This window comes from Saitoella complicata (genome assembly GCF_001661265.1).
Source record: "Saitoella complicata NRRL Y-17804 unplaced genomic scaffold SAICOscaffold_7, whole genome shotgun sequence".
Classification (NCBI taxonomy): domain Eukaryota; kingdom Fungi; phylum Ascomycota; class Saitoellomycetes; order Saitoellales; family Saitoellaceae; genus Saitoella; species Saitoella complicata.
In genome coordinates this window covers 339,147-352,364 of record NW_017566998.1, presented here as the reverse complement: position 1 = coordinate 352,364, position 13,218 = coordinate 339,147, and the positions used below count along the sequence as shown (strand labels likewise).

General features: G+C 50.7%; 5 protein-coding genes across 5 annotated transcripts; 3 read left to right on the top strand and 2 right to left on the bottom strand.

The window, feature by feature from the left end:
• The first annotated feature begins 59 nt into the window (after positions 1–59).
• On the top strand, positions 60–2,811 carry SAICODRAFT_70420 (uncharacterized protein). Its single transcript, XM_019170566.1, has 4 exons — positions 60–162; positions 250–820; positions 892–1,079; positions 1,135–2,811. The coding sequence occupies exons 1-4, from the start codon at positions 84–86 to the stop codon at positions 2,667–2,669; spliced, it is 2,373 nt and encodes a 790-aa protein (XP_019025312.1). The 5' UTR covers positions 60–83; the 3' UTR covers positions 2,670–2,811.
• Positions 2,729–5,206, bottom strand: SAICODRAFT_29741 (MCM-domain-containing protein). The gene is made up of 4 exons (XM_019167487.1): positions 5,020–5,206; positions 4,843–4,969; positions 3,006–4,787; positions 2,729–2,952 (listed from the first exon to the last, which is right to left on the bottom strand). Exons 1-4 carry the CDS (start codon positions 5,169–5,171, stop codon positions 2,845–2,847), a joined length of 2,169 nt encoding a protein of 722 aa, XP_019025311.1. The 5' UTR covers positions 5,172–5,206; the 3' UTR covers positions 2,729–2,844.
• Positions 5,207–5,325: 119 nt separating this feature from the next.
• SAICODRAFT_18270 (uncharacterized protein) lies at positions 5,326–8,617 on the bottom strand (the record flags this gene model as incomplete). The annotated part of the gene is made up of 2 exons (XM_019165929.1): positions 8,491–8,617; positions 5,326–8,429 (listed from the first exon to the last, which is right to left on the bottom strand). The coding sequence occupies exons 1-2, from the start codon at positions 8,534–8,536 to the stop codon at positions 5,326–5,328; spliced, it is 3,150 nt and encodes a 1,049-aa protein (XP_019025310.1). The 5' UTR covers positions 8,537–8,617.
• A 133-nt stretch (positions 8,618–8,750) lies between these two features.
• Positions 8,751–10,361, top strand: SAICODRAFT_64939 (signal recognition particle protein; the record flags this gene model as incomplete). Its single annotated transcript, XM_019170112.1, has 2 exons — positions 8,751–8,981; positions 9,040–10,361. The coding sequence occupies 2 exons, from the start codon at positions 8,751–8,753 to the stop codon at positions 10,339–10,341; spliced, it is 1,533 nt and encodes a 510-aa protein (XP_019025309.1). The 3' UTR covers positions 10,342–10,361.
• Positions 10,362–10,565: 204 nt separating this feature from the next.
• Positions 10,566–13,183, top strand: SAICODRAFT_18268 (uncharacterized protein). The gene is made up of 5 exons (XM_019165927.1): positions 10,566–10,830; positions 10,881–12,035; positions 12,086–12,340; positions 12,395–12,646; positions 12,696–13,183. The coding sequence occupies exons 1-5, from the start codon at positions 10,804–10,806 to the stop codon at positions 13,059–13,061; spliced, it is 2,055 nt and encodes a 684-aa protein (XP_019025308.1). The 5' UTR covers positions 10,566–10,803; the 3' UTR covers positions 13,062–13,183.
• The last annotated feature ends 35 nt before the right edge of the window (positions 13,184–13,218 follow it).

Here is a 13,218-nt window from a genome sequence, read left to right as displayed (position 1 = left end):
GGCTGCTCCAGGCAACGCACACAAACCACAGTTGACCACCACCAGAGAGTCGCGGTATCGAGGACGACGAGTCCTACCGTAGTATGCCTTGGACAGATGTCGGCCGATCTTTGCTGGCACGCCTCCGCAAGCCGGTGCGGCTTGATTTTATTCATTTGCACTGTTAGTAATCCGCACAACAGACAAGCATACATGCCGTGTCGTTGAACTGCAGAGACATGATACTGACTCTGACATCGTCACTTACAGATATGTACTTCATCTCGTCCGTGATAATAGGGTCAATCATGCTTTACCCAAATGGTAGCATTAGGTACATTGACGCTCTCTTCTTGTCTAGTGGAGCATGTACCCAGGCCGGATTGAACACAGTCGACATCAACAGTCTGAGCAATTACCAGCAAGCCGTGCTCTACGTCTTACCTCTATTTACCAATCCTATAACTGTTAATTTTGGGATTGTCCTGATCCGCTTGAGATGGTTCAGGAAGAGGTTTGAGCATATTGTGCGAGAGGCTCAGCTGCAACTGTCGGCTCGGCGAACAATGAGCCGAACCAGGAGTCGCCAGGACATTGAAGAAAGAGGTGTCGGCGGGAGGGAGATCCGCGTTCTCCTGAATGGCGGACGTTTCACTGAACCGAGGGGGCGGAACTCTATGCCCGTAGGAGAGTCAATGGAACTCTCTCTTCAACGACCGCCATCCCATAATACGATCGCTTCCAGTCATGAGGGAGACTTGTCTTCCCGAGCGGGAAAGAAACCCTCGTCCTTCGCTGACGGCCATGCTGATAATGCAGCTTCGGCTACCGAAAGCGACGCGTGAGTAATTTTCTTTTACAAACTATACTTGGGCTTGTCCGGAGTGCAACGATGCTAATTCAGTAATACAGGACGAATCAACCGCTACCGAAAGTTGGGTCCCCAGATATTCGCTTCGCAGACCTGCCGCAACCACGAAGATTGTCAGTCGATCAGCAGGGCAGCAGTCATATTGCATTCGCCAATGCCCCCATCGTCGATCGGCCAGAGGTCGCACCCCTTTTCGTACCTCGTCCTCAGGATGTTGGAGGTACTGATCGTAAGTCTAATGCGTCCTTGCAAGTGACATTACGATACTGACCAACCGTGCTTAGGCGATGATCCCGCTGAATCGAACGCCCTGCGTCGTATTAAATCTGCGGTCTCGCATAGAAGACGCAACTCTGACCTCTTCACCCCAACGGATGGCTCGTCAAATGTGTTTAGCCGCCGCACATTGACGGTTGATTCCCGTACACCGGTATACCAAGTCCGTAAGGCTACTGGAGTTGATATACCGCATTCTTTGACGTTCGAACGGGTATTGTCTGGTGCTTTTCGAAACAGAAAGCGCGAGGGCAGTCCTACTTCACGCAGATCAACTAGAACCAACGTCGAGTTACCGTACCTGTCATACGCTGCTACAGTTGGACGAAACTCCACTTTCGTGGACTTGACACCAGAGCAGAGACAAGAACTCGGTGGTATTGAATACCGGTCTCTAGTCGCCTTGGTATGGGTTCTCGGCACATACTTCGTCTTCCTCCACGTGTTTGGAATAGTGTCGCTCCTGGTTTTCGTCTACACCGCACGTGGATCTGCTTCGGTGGTCGATGCTGCTGGTGCTCCGAGAGCTTGGTGGGCTATATTTACGGCTGCTTCCTCTTTCAATGATGTTGGCTTCACGCTCACACCAGATTCGTTTCTGAGTTTGCAACGTGCAGCATTTCTGCTTCTCGTATGTGGCTTTCTCGTCGTCGTGGGAAACACCGGGTTCCCTGTCTTCTTGCGATTCTATATTTGGGTATTGTCGAAATTGGTACCTGATGATTCCCCACGAAAGGAACCCTTGGCGTTTCTCCTGGACCACCCCCGACGTTGCTTCACGTTGTTATTCCCCAGTGGTCCGACATGGTGGCTATTTGCTATTCTAGTGGGGCTCAATGTCATCGACGTGATTCTCTTCATCATCCTTGACTTGGGCGATACGGCTGTCCAATCAATTCCTGGGGGATACCGTTTCGTCGCTGCCTTGTTTCAAGCTATCGCAACGAGAACGGCAGGTTTTGGTGTTGTGAGTCTTACTGCTCTTCATCCTGCCATACTAGTCAGTTACATGGTCATGATGTATATCTCGGTTTATCCTGTTGCCATTAACGTCCGCAGGACGAACGTCTACGAAGAGCGCTCTCTTGGTATTTACTCCGGGGATGATCTAGAAGAGCAGGGAACTTCTTTTGTCGGGACGCATATTCGACGTCAATTGTCATTTGATCTATGGTATGTTTTCTTGGGACTTTTCCTTATTGCCATCATCGAAAACCGCCGCATCTCTGAGGGAGATTATGCATTCAACATGTTTTATATTCTGTTCGAAGTTGTTAGTGCATATGGTACCGTGGGACTGAGCACTGGTTACCCCACCATCAATGCTTCGCTGTCAGCCGAGTTTCACACTTTGAGCAAGCTCGTCATCATCGCCCTCCAAATTCGAGGTCGCCACCGGGGCTTGCCGGTATCGTTAGACCGAGCTGTTGTACTGCCGGGCGAGCACATGGTTCGAAAGGAAGAAGAAGACAATGCTATGCGTGGAGCTGGAAGACGACGGTCCATGTCAATGTCACTAGCTGAAGACCGTGATGACGCATAGACATTTCGTTTGTGTTGCATTTGAAAGGAGTTATGGTGTTTGTTTTTCGTTATACGGGGCATGATCTGAACGTAAGGAATATATTGAAAGGGATTGAAATCATTAACGCCAGAAAACAAAAGAAGCCGACCCGAGTATGACCCTTGGTAGTAACTTTTATCCAAAAGGGTTCCAATCAGACGCCGGATCTGAAGATTGTTCGCCGCTGGTTCGAAAGCTGAATTGTTTCGCGACGCTCCATGATTTGTAAAGCTCTTTCCAAGGCGTGCTGGGAGTATCCTCTCTGTTTATAAGGTTAGTTATGCGCCTTCCACGAGTTGGAGATAGGATACATACCCCGTTCACGAACTCCCTTGTCAAATGAGCCATTGATGTTTTCCAACCGATGGGCAGCCGACGCCGTAACTCTGCTTCGATCTTGGTAACTTCCTCTACCAGCTCCTGTCTTGAGGCACCCTGGTTGGACACGGCGTCCATCGTCGATGCCAAGAATAGTCTGATTGCCTCATCAACGTGTTCTTCGTCAGCAACTGGACTAAGCGTCATCTTCGCTAATGACTCGGTGATTCGGACGATAGCCTCGAGCTGACGGACGGTGATGGGAATACTCGATCTCTCATTGCTGTCACGTTCAACTTGATGAATCTGTTTTCGGATAGCAACGAAATGACTCGACAACTTCTCGGCTGCTTCAGGCGTCAAGCGAGGTGCACACTTCGCTTTGCAGTAAGTGATGTATCGCTTCATCTTTTCGATGGGAATTTCTCCCACGGCTTGGTTTTCGGGAATGGCACGGTTCATATGAATGTTCATGACATGGCGGGCGATACTCTTGTCCCTGTTCTCGTTGTGCTCGTCCTTGACAATGAAGATCATGTCGAAACGGGACAGGATGGTGGTCTGGAAATCGATGTTCTCACCCGGTGTTTTCATATCATCGTAGCGTCCAAAGATGGGGTTCGCTGCCGCTAGCACTGATGTTCGAGAATTCAGAATGGTGGTGATACCTGCCTTGGCAATGGAAATAGTCTGCTGCTCCATGGCTTCGTGAATTGCGACTCGATCCTCATCCCTCATCTTGTCAAACTCATCGATACAAACCACACCTCCATCCGCAAGCACCATGGCTCCGCCTTCGAGATAAAATTCCCTGGACTGCGCGTCACGTTGGACCGAAGCAGTCAAACCAGCAGCACTGGAACCCTTTCCTGACGTATAGACAGAGATCGGGGCTACTTTTTCAACAAACTTCAGCAGCTGGGACTTCGCGGTACCAGGATCACCAAGAAGTAGTACGTTGATATCACCACGCAGTTTCATACCATCGGGTAGGATCTTCTTGGATCCGCCAAACAAGAGACATGCGATAGCCTTCTTGATATCCTCATTACCATAGATCGAAGGGCCAATGCTATTGGCGAACATCTCGTACAGGTTTGGGTTTCGCGACAGTTGCAAGAACTCCTCTTCTTCCTCGTCACTGAATATGTTCATACCCTTAGCATTTCCGTCTCTTTCGACCTGAAGACCAACGACGCGAACATAAGGATTCCTGATCGCCACGGCTCCAGCACCTTTCACTTGCTTGTTCTGGTAGATAGAGTAAATTCCCGTAATCGTGCATCTCGTACCGGGTACAACTTTGTTTGTCAGATACCGGTCTGCGCTGACGAGGATATGACGGGGAAGTTCTCCCACAGGCACCATGTCTGGAGCCTCCTGGACTTTTAGCACTTGTTGGTCGATGAAGGTGCACTTGTCGTGAATGATTACGAAAGGGTCCATGGGACAGTCTTTCTCTGAACCAAGAGGAGGCACGCTATCGCATGTACGCGGAAGAGCAATACCACTGAAACCCCCGCTGATAGCAATGTTCTTTGTGTTTTTGCAAGCCTTGCACATGATGTTGAGATGTGTGGCCTTTGAGGAAAGCGTGGAGGCGCCGATGACGATACCCGGAATGCGGATGAGCTTGGAGATGTAGCTTGCGTTAAGATCTCGGATTGCAATCAAATTTGATTCTGATTTCAACGTGACTTGACAGTCGGGGAATACTTTGGAGTCGTCCGAGCCGGGGTAGATTATGCGCCGTGCGCACCTCTTCACGGCAGACTCAAGCTATGAAAACACGTCAGAACTGCGAAGCAGAAGGTAGACTGGGAGCTCGAAATACCAGAGGCAGCATATCGGCTGGCTCGTTGACGAGCACATGCGCAAGGTCTTCATTGTAACCGATCAAGTGGCCAACGTCCACTTCAAGAACGTACTGCTTGACCAGCACGTTTTCGCGTAATTGGTCACTGCGACGATGTCAGTCATGAATTATATCACTGAAGGGAAGATAGCGCACCGATAGATGTACGATTTGTCGAGGCGGAACTCTTGGATGAAGGTCTCGAAGGAGCGCTCAAGTTCCCTCGGGGCATTCTCGTGTTCCTCTGCGGGAAGAACGTGAGTGTAGTAGACAGCGGATTGATCCCATCCCGAGGCCGCGTTTGCCATTGTCTTTGTATTGTACTGTACTGATCTGAGTTGCGATGGGTTTATGGGTGTTGTACTCGTCGAGAGCATAAACAGAGCGCGTTTCATTACCAGACCTAATTGGGAATAGCACAACAACGAAACTTGAAATTATATATTTGTATAATTACTCGCGTCAAGTTGTACCATTCGCGAGAGCTGCTGGAGTCGTATCTATGCTTTCCCGATCGCCTCCTGCTAAACTTTCAACAACCGGAGCTGTCTCGTCGGCCTGCTCTGCAGTCAGCGGCCTTCTCGTAAGATTCTCCTTCAATATCCCATTTTCCCCCTCCAACTCCTTGATTCTTTGTTGCAAAGCAGTACGTTCTGCTTCCAACGACAGCGCTTTTGCCTGCACAACTTCTCCCTCTCTTGCAGATCGCAGTTTCTCCAGCTCTGTCTTCAACTCCGTGTTCTCCATGCCCACCTGCGCCGCCGAGGAGGAAGCCTCCTGATATTGCTCTGTCATGTAAGACCTAATTTGGCTCAGATTTTCATTCTCCTTCCTAAGTTGTTCATTACCACGCTCGAGTGCCTCTTTCTCGGCTCGAAGCATAAGAATCAGCGACTCCGCACGCGCAGGATCGAGTCCCCCGCGGATCTCAGCAAGTTGATGCACTCCTTCATCAACACGCTTTTGCAGAGCCTGTTTTTCCTCCCGGCTGACATCAAGCTTCTTCTTCCACTCTTCCTTCTGCTTCTCCAGATCGCTGCATTTGCCAGCGAGTACTTCATTGTCGCGTTTGACAGTGCGGAGTTCGTCGTCCAGCTGCCGATATCGCTCTTGTTGGTTGTAGACACTGGCCCGAAACTCCTCAAAATCATCGACCGTGCTCTGCTTCTCCTCCGTTGTCCGTGCAAGCTCCTGACGAAGCTGAGCGATAACTCGGTCTTTCTCATCCAGCTGCTTCTTCAACTCATCACTCACAGATGTTTGGTCTTCAGAGACCAGGCGAAGACGTTTGTTGCCATTGACATCACCTTGAGATGCAGACATTGTCGAAGAGTCTTCCATGGCCATCCCACGCTTGATAGCTCTCCCAGCAAGCCTATAATGTGCGTCAGCCCTGTCGCCGTCTTCAATACTCGAAGCCACACTGGCGGTCGGTGTCTTGTAGAATGTCTTCAGATCAGGCAATGGCGCCAAAGGCCAGGTTTCAGTGTTGTCGCCTCTGATCCATGCCGAGAGCGTTCTGGCTGCACTTTGCAAAGCATCGCTATACTCCTTCTGATCAGCGTCAAAGGCGCCTGCTTCAGCACGCATGATGGTGGTAGCAGCTACCACGGCATATAGCGTATGCGAATTAGACAGCGTTCCCGGTGTCGACATCAGAACATGCTCGACACTATTGATCACGACGAGACGGATTAGCGGTGCCATTCTGTCAGGATCGCCACTTGGATGTTCACGAATTCTCTCGAGATCTTCGTCGTCAACGTTGATAGTAGTATCGAGCGCAATGAAGAGGTCTGCTGGTGAAGCGACGAAAGACTTATCAGTCGCTACAAGCTGCACATACAATACACTTGCACCTTCATCTGGAAGCTCATCACGCATTGACGTCACGTCAAGCCTTGTAGACCTGATGCGCTTCCCACGAAGTAAACCCTCAAGGAGATCAACAACAACAGACTCGGCAAGAAGAACCACGTTGATGTCGTGGTTTCGCATCGTATCCAGCCATTCAATAAGAAACCTGAACTTCTCACTCGACTGGCATAGATACTCCATTTCCTCCTCGTCCGACAAAGAATCACTCCAGTTTGGTCCCGTGACTGTGAATGGATGCGTGGCAATTCTGCGCAACCTCACAACCAGATTGGATATATCAGTAGTGAGTTGAAAGCTCGCAGCGTTCTCGTCTCGGCAATATTCGGTAATCGCAATTTGGTTCTCTTTGATTTCCCGGAGTGTTGTGGAACGCTGCACAGTCGTCATTCCGAGGGGAAGAGCGTATTCCTTGAAACCCAAGCAAATGGACCTCAATACTGAAGAAGCATCGCTGAGGTCGTAGTTGTAAGCCGAGCGGCTTTTTGGGACATTGAGTGCTGCAGGGGCTTGTGTGGAGGCTGGCAAGACGCTGGGCACGGTTTCGCCGGCGCCGCCTCCGTTCATAGCGCCCGGAGCAAAGTTACTGCTAGAATGCAGTTCACGGAGTCGCTCACGGAGAGACCCCGGCGTGTTTCTTAAAGAAGCAGCTAGTACGCTTCCAGCAACGGTGGGCAACATCTGCGGTAGCCGTTGCATTACTGGAGGTTGTGGGGGCGCTGTAAGAAGAGTCCCAGGATCCTCATAGAATGAGGGTGGTTGAATTTGGGATGAGGACATGTCCGGTATGACACCTTCCTCGACGGTTTCTGTTGCCAACCAGGAAAAGACTTTGCGGATAGGGGAAGGGCTTTCTGAGTGGACTCGGTCAACAAGCCTCTCGAGATGCTGGTTCTGTCCGGAAGTAGATCGTTCCGTAGCAAGGGCCAAAGGTTGAGGCAGGACGCTGACGTTTTCGATACGATCGTCTGGCGCGACTAATTGTAAGCTCTGCTTTTTGTAATCCCGAATAGATATTTTCCGAGGATTTTGCGGTGTGGTATCCCGTTTGTCTTCGGTCTGCTGCGTGGCTGCTACTTGGATGTGTTCCCCGAATGCGCGAGGAGTATCAATAATCGCAGCACTTTGCGGACTGAGATGCGTATATGGAATATCAGCAGACCTGTCGGCCAGAGTTGAGAAGCTTGATTCAATTGGCTGTGAGTCTGGAACAAAGTCGGTTGGTCCAAGGCTTCTTCGATTGCCCGAAAGCGCTAACGTAGTACCCAAGGAGTGATTTTGTGAATCTGGTACAATGTTGTGTAGAAGATGGCGGCGCCGAGTCTTTGAAGAAAGCGAGTCGTTCGGTGTTTCTTCCCAGCTAGGTTTGCTTCCTGATGGAGGGTTCTCGCGAGCAGTCAGGTCCCTGTTTGTCTCTTGAGTTGAAGGGACGCGGTTCACACGACGTCTCTTGGCAGGCGGGATTTGCTCTTGAGAGCTTCGCACGTTACCAGACGACGCGTTAGAAAGAGTACGCTTGTGGTTTCGTCCTGTTTCTGACTCTTTAGTCTTGAGCCAGGTTTCTAGAAGATCCTCTCCGCAGTCTTCGCGTGCGACCCAAGTATCCTTCCACGGGTTTCCTGTGTCGGGATTGATGCCTACCCAGCGAACAAGGTACGTACCGTCGTCTCGTTCTTGAAGAATTCGTTCAGCTATGGACGCAAACTGTCAGGAACACGCGTCCAATCGATGTTACTTGGGCGATGGATATACCTTCGAACCAATCCTGAGCCTGTGTCGAGTCAGCGGGGCTCGTCATTGCGACTACGCGTCCATAGCACCGACAACGTACGATAGAAGAGTCCTTGACTGGAGATGGACTTTTAGACTTTTGGTGGTGAGGTTCACGCTGTACTGCGGTGCGCGATCTGATGCAGGGCCTTGATCACCCGCGACTCCAAGACCCCCGTCTGAACAGCATACATCCCAGTGCCCCGTCTGAACAGCATACATCCCATCGACTCTCGCACACCATGGTTCTGTCAGATCTCGGAAAGCGCCTTGGCGCCGTCATGTCCGATCTCGGTCGCTCAAACGTTGTCGATGAACAAGCATTCGATGCCCTGCTGAAAGAGGTGTGCTCGGCTCTGCTCGAGTCCGATGTGAACGTCAAACTCGTTAGCAATCTGCGCAAAAGCATCAAGTCAAAAGTCAACCTCAAGGATCTTGCAGCAGGCGTGAATAGAAAGCGCTTGATCCAGAAGGTGCGTTACAAGCCATTGCGACGCGCCCAAACACCCAAAAGCTAACCCTCATGTCTAGACCATATTTGACGAACTCGTAGCATTGGTAGACGCTGGTGTGGAACCTTACAGACCAAAGAAAGGTCACCCCAATGTGATCATGTTCGTTGGTCTTCAGGGAAGTGGAAAGACGACATCCTGTACTAAGCTTGCGTTGCATTACCAGCGCAAAGGTTTCAAATCCTGCTTGGTATGCGCTGACACATTCCGTGCCGGTGCCTTCGACCAGCTGAAACAGAATGCCACGAAAGCTCGCATTCCCTACTTTGGTAGCTACACCGAGACAGACCCTGTTCGGATATCAAGAGAAGGTGTCGAGAAGTTCAAGAAGGAGAAGTTCGAAGTCATCATTGTTGATACGTCCGGAAGACATCGCCAGGAGAAGGAGTTGTTTGCTGAAATGGTCCAGATCTCTGAGGCGGTCAAGCCCGATCAGACAATCATGGTGCTCGACGCAAGTATCGGTCAGGCTGCAGAATCACAAAGTAAGGCTTTCAAGGAATCTGCGGACTTTGGATCGATCATCATCACCAAAATGGATGGACACGCGAAGGGAGGAGGTGCAATCTCGGCCGTCGCTGCCACAAATACACCCATTGCTTTCATCGGTACCGGAGAACACATGCATGATCTCGAGACTTTTGCTCCACAGTCTTTTGTCTCAAAGTTGATGGGAATGGGAGATATGCAAGGTCTCTTTGAGCATGTCTCGTCGCTGAAGCTCGATCAAAACAAGGAAATGATGAAGCATATTGCGGAAGGATTGTTCACAGTCCGGGATCTAAGGGACCAGCTCGGCAACATCATGAAGATGGGTCCTCTCAGCAAGATGGCGGGTATGATTCCTGGTTTAAGCCAGCTTGGCCTCGGAGAAGGAAGTGACGAAGAAGGGTCGAGGAGACTGAAGAGGATGATGTGCGTCATGGATTCTATGACGGAGAAAGAGCTGGACAGCGATGGTAAAATATTCCTCGACCAACCTCATCGGATGACGCGCGTGGCCAGAGGAAGCGGTACTTCTGTTAGAGAAGTCGAGGAGCTTTTGTCGCAACACAAGATGATGGCAACTGTCGCAAAGAAGATGGGTGGTAAGAGTGGCATGCTAAGCAAGATGGGCGCAATGGGTAAGAACCCACAGCAGATGGCCCAGATGCAGAAGAGACTACAAGCCATGGGAGGTGCAGGCGGTGGTGGTGGATTGGCTGATATGATGAAGGCCATGGGAGGAGGTGGCATGCCTGATCTTAGCAGCATGCTCGGTGGCATGTTTGGCGGAGGCGCACCAGGCGCACCAGCTGCTGGCCGAGGTGGTAGGAGATAGAAATCAATCTCGTTCTGCTCTTGATTTTCCAGAGTGCCCATGTCTACGTTACACATCCACGCATGCACCCCATACTGTTCCATGCAGAAGCCAAAACATCACCGTTGCAGCGTCTCACAACACAATAGAATGACTGAAGACGAGTTTGCAGGTCTAAAGGTCGTCGACATTCCCGATCTTTCGCTCAGCACTTTCGATGCGCACAGCTTATTCAAAGGCGTGGTCGCCCTGATCTGGCCTTACTCACGGTCGAGTCGCCAGCTTAAGCTCGAACTGGCTGTGCAAGAGTTCCGTCGAAGGGACCACAAAGGACAACTCGAAGTTGTTTTTCATGGCAAAGCGGCCGAGAGTTTAGCAAGCGTGCAAATAGGCGATGTCCTTCTTTGTGCAGGAAGGGGCGCACACGTTTACGAGGTCGAACGAACTTCGGAGAGAGACGTGGGATTGAGGATTGAATATGGGATGCAACAGGAGGACATGCTGTTAATGGTAATCCAGCCTCTCGTGCCGATGATCACTGGCTAATTCCCGCCCTGCAGATTTGTCCGGCAAAGGCTCCATCTGTAACTCTCCGCATCGCCGGCAGTGCCCCACTGACACAATCACAACCAGCCGTTCCTACCAATGGTTTGGAAATGTCACCGCCCCGGGTATGGTACACACCACCGCAGACTCTGAAACGTTCAGTTCCTCGCAGCAACGACACTGAGGAGGAGGCGCCTCTCGCAGACGATGAACCTTGGCTCAGTTTGTCACGGAAAGAGAATGTATTGAAGAAGATTCGAAACAGCACTCCTCTCCGGATAGAAAGCAGTCCGAGATCACCAACGTCATCACGACTGAGCTTGTCGTCAGTGGGGTCCCCTCTGCCAGTTCGTGGTAGCAATTTGCGCGATTCGTTGCTGTTGTCAAAGGACAATGAGTTCTTGCTTCCGGAAGAGGAAGAATCATCGCATGAGGATCTGCTACGTCCGAAGTTTGATGGGGGAGAGGACAATAATGCAGTCGCCTCCTTCGACAGCAGTGCAGGCGATGTTGCAAAGCGCGACGAATCTAGCGCAGACGCTCTTCCAGAAGAACCGCTCAGTCAACACGATATTGATTCCCATCCTCCATCTAAGGAGCCTGATCCAGTTTTCACCACAGACCATGGCCCTCCTAATGCTGAGCAGCCGCAGGAGGCACCATCTGTATCCTTACCAGGTGAGACTGTCAACACTTCGCGACCTGCAACTGGCGCAGGCTCTTCAGAAGTGTTTGTTACCCCGGAACATACTCCACCCACTACAGGACCGCTGCCCGGAGCCCTGCCAGACCCGTCACTCACGCCAGTGGTAGGCCAGCCGGATTTCGTATTTGCTGTTCCAGACAAGCCGTTACGGTTATCGCAAAGAAGATCAGAACTGAATAGTCTGAACGAGGATGTATCAGAAAGGAGGGCGCTTGACGAGTCTGCACCGATGCCACCTCCATCGCTCCTTCGCGAACCCAGCGATGTAGAAGATGATGTGGTTGTTGAACTGATGATGGCTGTTGCAAGAAGACAATCTTCAGAGTTTCCCGCGGATGGTGAGCAAGGCGGTCTACAGAGTTCTGTCCTAAAAATCAATCCTCGCGCAAAGGATGACGCAGAGTCTGAAACTGGACAAAGTTCAGGGCTTTCTACTATGACAGAAGCTGGTTTGACGTCGCATGTATGGACTCGGCCCCTTGGAACTGGAACAGTACGCTAACCTCTACGTAGCTGGCAGACTACCCGTCTCTTCGAGACCTTACTTCTAGGTTCGGGGTAATCGTTGATGTCATTGGTGTAGTTGTCGGCCACGCTGGGCCTGATAAAACGAAGGGGCCAGATTTTCTATCAACCTTTCAGATCGTCGATCCTTCGTTGGACACTGCGTCAACTTTGACTGTCAATATCTTTCGACGCCCACGAAGTTATCATCCGTCCTTGCCAGAGCCTATAGATGGTACAGTGCTTTTGCTACGAAACTTTCAGGTGCGTCTCCATATTGAGCGTCTTAAGACGCTACTAACAAGCGGGTGGCCTTAGATACAGTCATTCAACCGCAAACCACTAGCTGTGTCCACTGAGCTATCGTCCTGGGCCGTTTTCGCTGAGAACGGACAGCACCAAATTCCGGCTATACCTGTCGAGTTTGGTCAAGAGGAAGAAAAATACGTGAAACGGTTACAGAGTTGGTGGTCAACGAGCGACCGGACGGTACAGCCGCGACCTCGGTCAAGACCCACTTTAAAAATCGAAGAGGTGAAGCTTGACATGGTATTCGATCTTGTTGCTGAGGTACGTCAACTGGGTTTAGAACGTCTGTCGCAGAAGCTGATTTGAGCAGGTTGTTTCCATACCGCCGCCCAGTATTCCGCTCACAATCATAGTGCAAGATTACACGAGAAATCCGCTCACTACATCTCAGACTTATGCCTTTCCAATCACGCTTAGAGGTCAAGACGCCAAAACAGCGCTGAAGTTCAAGACTGGTGATATCGTCTACCTAAGAAACATTACTGTCGTAAAAGATGATCTGGATAGCAGTGCGGATGATTATATAGGCGCGATTTCGCCCGAGCAGGGGGGCAAAGTCTTGGTGGCTAAAAGGCGACCTGATGATCCGAAGGTAGCGGCATCGGAGATAATGACAAGGAAGAAGAATGCGGAAGCGGAGCTCGTGAGACGGGGATTTACACATAGTCTACAGTAAGGAGCAGTATGATCAAACTTCAGTTCATACATATAGATCCTTGGGAATGAAGGAATCGCTAAACGGAAGGCCGCACAGCGTGGGAAACTCAATACCTACATCAGCCGTGATCGATACGAACGAAGAATATTAATATCTGTATTTTGCAGCTTTAATT